Here is a 6,000-nt window from a genome sequence, read left to right as displayed (position 1 = left end):
CTGATTTACCGGGCCACCAAATCAAATAAATAAAAAAGGCCTGTTTAATGGAGCAAACCATCTAGCTTGTCAATTGTGCAAATTGACTACTGGGACAAAACTGATAAAACCCCTACTTGGGTTGAGATGATGAGTACTGAGCAATGAAATTTAAAGGAGAGATTGATGAACACACACTTCCAGAAATTCTTACTCCATATGTTTTCTCGGTTGTAGCTTAATGGTTGTTCAGAGTTAGCAATGTTATGTGCATTAACTCCTTAAATGCAGGCCAATAATCATCATTGATCTTCACATCCAACTCCTTTATTCAGAGACTGCATGTTTCATACGGGTCTCGAACCATCAAGTGAAGGAATGTAGAATTTACCATAGTTTGAAAGGCACATTTTAATTTCTATAAATTATTTACTAAAGTAGGACAAATATGCGTACTTTACAAATGGCATGAGAGAAAATACTTGCATGTGGTTGTGGATATTCCTGGAGGAGGTGGGTCATGGTTTCCTTAAGAGGTTTCCTTTTCTTTACCATATCCAATACTTAGCTTCTACCCATTCCATTTTCCACTGCGGATATGACATGAATTTATTCTCCAGTAAGCTCAGTATCTTGCAGCAGACTTATCTGTGCGCAACCCTTTCCTGTACTCACAACATGTCGGCTTTGCGTACAAGATCTTTAGGTATATAGCGGAGCTGAAAAGGTCCCCCTCTCCTGGTATGCAAGCTCTGGGAGCTTGTGGGGAGATAAGCTAGAGGCAAAGAAATTCAGTAGGTTTCACACAGAACATGCAGCATCCCATCAATATTTCATCCCTGTCTCTGGTATTGAGCAAAGAGAACAGACTGAGTTTACTTTTTATCTGCACCTTTGAATTGGACTGTCTCCTCTTTCCATACCACATCCAGAATGACAGAAGCAGAAAATTGTACCAGAGAACTGGCGAAGTCTGAAGATATGTAGTATTTTTATATCACTTACGACATGTGGTTGTCTATAGAGGGCTGAAGAGTCCTTTCCTCTTGGATGAAGAAAAAGGAAAGTGTGAGTGTTTCAGAAAATCAAATATTTCTAGTAGGTGACATCCATTTTGTAGCTGTTAACATGAAAGATCCCATTAGACCTCATCTAATTTGAACATGTTTAAACCAGCACATTTAACTCAACTTTGCTAATGACTCTGTCTTTAATGTGTTTCCCTGAACCTGAACAAATTACGTGATACATTTAAAATGCAAATATGCCCACTTAAGAATTAGGGCTATGATCCACAAATCACTAACTTTCTAAAAGCCCAGTTCTAACCACATTTATACAAAAGTCCCACTGTGTTTACTCCTGGGTAAGTTTGCAAGTTATTGTAGCCTAATCATCTTTATTGTGGTCAGTGGGGCTACTCCAGAGTAAGTGATATGAAATTCCAAACTGTGGCAGGCTGATCTTATGCATGCATGTTTAGATTAATTTTATTGTGCTCAATGGAGCTTACTAACAAATGTGTGTGCAGGATCACACTATTATGGTATACTGTGAAAAAGCAAGCAAAACTTTCAATATCTTTGTGGACTCTACAGATACTCATACTTTTAGTTATCCCACTTCTTTACAATGTTCTAGATATTTACTCTGTTTCTTACATACCTTGATGTTGGCTGAGATACAGACTACATTGTGTAAAATCTGTTATTGTTTCAGATAATATGCTATGAAATACTATAGAATTTCTGCTTGTGCTTAGGATAGCTTTTAATGCATAAATGGACTATGATCCACAATCCAGTTAAACCACAGTATTTTGTAAGGCACATTATATGTGTAGACTGGGCTAAACATGACAAGTTGCAATTATATCATGCATAATGGCACAACTACTTTCACTGTCATCAGGAGGACATCATATGATCATATACACCTACGACATAAAAACAAATTATATTCCATCTTTATCACCACACAACCTGTTGCATGGAGGCAAAGTGCTGTTCTCGCATTATGGAGGGTGGTGCCCTCCACATGGTGGACACTCGTCATCTCTATTGTCCATGCTGGTTGAGACTGGTGGGAACTGCAATCCAATGACTTCTGCAGAGCACCTCACAGGCAACTCCTGTATTATGGGGTGATTATATCTTCTGAAGCTTTCTTCTCCAAAGACCGTCTCACTTTACGATTTACAATTGATTATGGACAGTGCTTTCTTTTTAGAGCAAAAGGTACTTTGGGCGGTTACCCTGGGCACAAAATTTCCTCACGGTCAGGTGGTCCTTGAGGTATGCTGGACCTGATTTGTTAAGGCCTTGTAAATGAATACAATAACCTTGAAACTTAGGGCTTACCACTTCTAAAGGAGATGCTCTTATCCCTTCCACATCAAGGAACTATGGTTGTGATTTGCTGATAGGAACGATGTGTGACTGTACAGACTCAAAGCTGATTCAAGTGGGAGAGGAAGATGTTAAGGAATGAGTTAATCTTCCATAAGTTAGTGCAAAAGATTTTCCCCCAGGATACAGCTGCAGAGCACTCCTGACTGTCTTATCCTTGTTGTTGTGCCAACTGGCCTGTATCAGAAGCTCCAATTACAGCATTCTGGTTGTGGAGAGTAGTGGGAACATGTGGAGGAGGATTGTTGAAGAACTGGGAAGACTGAAGTTGTAGGACTTTGGCAACTATGGACTTGCTGGGAACTTTAAGCAAGGACTCTGATAGCTGAAAACCCTCTCTGGGCTCAGAGAGAGAAGCATTCTTGAAGCAACTGTATATAGTGTGTGTATGGTGTATTTCATGTTTACTGAGTAAAACTCTGCTACACTTTGTCTGCTGGGGGAAGTTTAATCGCTTTGCTGAACTCCTGACTGCGCAGTCACCCAGCAGGTTATTGGGAACAAACATCCAACAGAGACATTGTGCATATATTCTTGTATCCTTGGAAATTTGCAGGTGTTCACATTTCGCAGAGCCCAGAGATTCTGAATATTTTTTTGCTCATTTCTTATTTAGTCATCTAACAGAGAACTGAAGACTCCAAAGGCTAGAGGAAAGCTGTTTTGAAATGAGTGAACAGTGAAACAAGTTTTTTGAACTGTGTTCTATTTCCAAGGATATGTTTTGAGGGGCTGTCCTTATTTTGGAGCCTCTGTTGGAATGCTACCAGACTTTGTTGGCCTTGTTGACATGCTTGAGTTTCTGATGAGATTAAGGCTGCATTTGGATTTTGAGTTTATTGTGTTAGTTTTACTTGTTATAATGCAAGTGTTTCTGTCCCAATTTCTAATGTTTCTTTTACACTGTATTACCTGCTGTGTTATGGAACTGTGGATTTTTGATCAATATATTTCCATGCTGCCCTAGATTTCATTCACACCAGTAGACATGGTGTGACACAAAAAACAAACAGCCTTGGATGTGTTGCTGTTCCCCAACCCATTCTGGGCATGCATATTTCTGTTCCCTTGTGATTCACTATGCAGTATGCCCAATTTCTTTGTTGCGGGAGCAAAACTCATGTAGTGTTATGGGTTTCCAGGGCTGCAAATGGACTCCCCCCGCCCGCCCCCTGTAAACAATATGGGAATTAGCACTAAACTTCCACTCAGGTTCTAGCTGTGGATTTTATGTTGTTCAGGAGATCAAAAAAAATGTGGAAACAAAGAGATAAGGAAATGTCAGAAATCTGAATATAGTGCACTCTGAACACAGGCATAGTAACCATGTGACCCCCCCAAGATATTTGTGCAGGCCGTGGGTGTAGCAAGAAGGATTTAAAAATATGTAACCAGAGGATGAGACACACACATATGTGTCAAGTACACTGAAGGCCTGCCTGCTTGAATATTATTATTGGGAGTAAGAGAAAGGTAATTAGTTAATTAATTATATTTGTATGGGCTGTGGATTTACTTTTTTGCCTTTCTGGTCCACACTGTTTTATTAATATACAAAGGAATATATATTTATAATAAAAAGGCTGAAGCTAAGGAAGAACGACCCCTGTTCTTATTTGTCAAAGCAAGGCGCTGCCACGGAGCCAGCCTGTTTGAGGGACGTTCTTGTCCCTGGGAAATTTGAGGCTTGCAGCATCACTACTGCTTTCCATGTTTTATCACTCAAGTAGGAAGTCTTTGATATCTGGCACATGCAGTCTTGGAGTTGCATTCCTGTGTCATGGGGACTAACAGATGTGCAACGTAAATGGACCCTGTGAGCCCTTATGGTTGCAAAGATATTTATGCAGCAAGGCCGAAAGGAAAAATACCCAACATCATCTACTCAGTGCTCTGAATTTCTCCTTGCCCTTTCTACACCAATCTCATCTGGATACCTGTTCAGAAATATGGGCTGCCTATATTAATTTATACGTTCAAATCAGGACCAATGGAATTTTTTTTATTGTTCATGTCAGCTGATGATGTTCCTGGCTTTTGTTTTACTGCTATATTTGCAAAAACAAAATTTAAGTGAAAATGGGGACGTCGTGTGCACAGTCTCAACCTGTAACTTCGGTGGTAATCTTGCCACCCATTCCTTTATTATTATTATTATTATTATTTCCCATTCCAAACTTGTCTTTCTGGAAATAAACCCCACTAATGTCAATGCTGTATCTATTCACACACTGAGGCAAAATCAACAGAAAAGTTAGGGGAAAATTAGTTCTTGAACTAGGCAAAAGGGGGGGGGGAGGCCCAGTGTATTTCCCTCAGGTCAAAGTCAGACAATTTATGGAGTCTCTCCCCGTGCAAATAATCATTTTTAACAAAGAAATGCATATCAATATGCACAGAGATGAAACTCCAGGGTGCAGGGATCCTAAATAATTTCCTTAGGAAATTGTGCCTCAAACCCCCCCCCCAGGTTTCCCTCCCCCCTTTTAACCCGTGCTTCAAAGCCCAACATAGGGAAAGAAAGACAAATCCCGCTCTTTTTCTTTTTGTGTGTGCGCGCGCGTCCCATTTCTCTCGCCATCTCCCCCCACCCCGCTCCGTTTGCCTTCTGAGGGCAAGAAATATACATCTACAAAAGCCCTCAGCCGCGCGGACTGCGCATGCCCGAGGCCTCTCGCGCATGCCCACTGAGAACAAAGGAGTTCCGCGGGTTCTGATGGGGAGAGCGGAGCCTGCTAGATAGAGCGCTCGGCAACCTTCGGCGGTTTCCGTTGGGGCCCGGCCGCCATTTTCTCGCTCCCCTCGCTCTCTCGCTGCTCGCTACCTGCGCGGCTCCCTGCCCTGGTCGCCAGCGCTTTGTCCTGTTCGGCGATGGACGGGTGAGTGAGGGAAGGAGTGAGGGACGGACGCCGCCACTGCCGCCGCCACCGGAGGAAGAGAGGGAGGAGAGAGTTGCCGCCGCCGCCTCCCTTCTCCCCCTTTTCCGAGGGGGGCAGGCAGCGCATCCCTTACGTGTCAGGGGCGCTTCCCGAGCTCCTTCCTTCCCGCCTGCCGGGCTCGGGGCGTGAGGAAAGCCTCGGGGTCCCGGGAGGAGGGGAGAAGAGGGGCGTGTGTGGGTGTTTTCCTCTCCCCGGGGGGAGGCGCCTGGCCAGGCGGCTGTCACTGCCCCGGGTGAGGGGCGGTGGTTGGGGGGCCGGTCTTGCCTTTTGACAGAGGCCTGGTCCTCGGGAAGGAGGCAACCCCGCTGGGATGCTGGGCTAGACAAGGCCCCTGTGGGGAGAGCCCCCCCTGTTACATCCCCGCGACCCGTGGCACCCCCGCGTTCACACGTTACTGGCCCCTTTCCCCGTGGGGAACGCCCTTTTCTTCCCTTCCCATGTCTCCTCCCTTGTCCCGTCCCTCCCGAGCTCACCCTTCCCCATTGTTTCATTTGGGTTAGGGTGACAGAGGAGCAGCAGCAGCGATGCTCCCCATTTGGGGCACAGGAAGCAGGAGGAAGGAGGCTCTTTTGTTTCCATTGGGGCCTTGTGTGTGTACATGCCACCTCTTTTCTCCCAACCTCCCAAGGTGGGAAAAAAAGATGCCTTTGTGTTTGCTGGAGACAAGGCAGACC

The 6,000-nt window shown here is 44.3% G+C and overlaps 1 protein-coding gene across 5 annotated transcripts in view; it reads left to right on the top strand.

Annotated features, from left to right (window-relative positions):
* Positions 1-5,086: 5,086 nt before the first annotated feature.
* Positions 5,087-6,000, top strand: part of PTBP2 (polypyrimidine tract binding protein 2) — a 48,053-nt gene continuing 47,139 nt past the window's right edge. For all 5 annotated transcript variants that reach the window (XM_081914514.1, XM_081914513.1, XM_081914512.1 and 2 more), the window contains exon 1: positions 5,087-5,266. Coding sequence is in view for 4 of the 5 variants with exons in the window: in XM_081914513.1 (XP_081770639.1) it covers positions 5,259-5,266 (8 nt within the window). In the remaining variant the exon portion in view is untranslated. The remainder of the gene's footprint in view (positions 5,267-6,000) is intronic.

This window comes from Podarcis melisellensis (assembly GCF_964234715.1).
Source record: "Podarcis melisellensis genome assembly, chromosome: 6".
In the NCBI taxonomy this organism is placed as follows: domain Eukaryota; kingdom Metazoa; phylum Chordata; class Lepidosauria; order Squamata; family Lacertidae; genus Podarcis; species Podarcis melisellensis.
The sequence above is the reverse complement of the archived record's forward strand: the minus strand, read 5'-3'. Positions and strand labels throughout refer to the sequence as shown.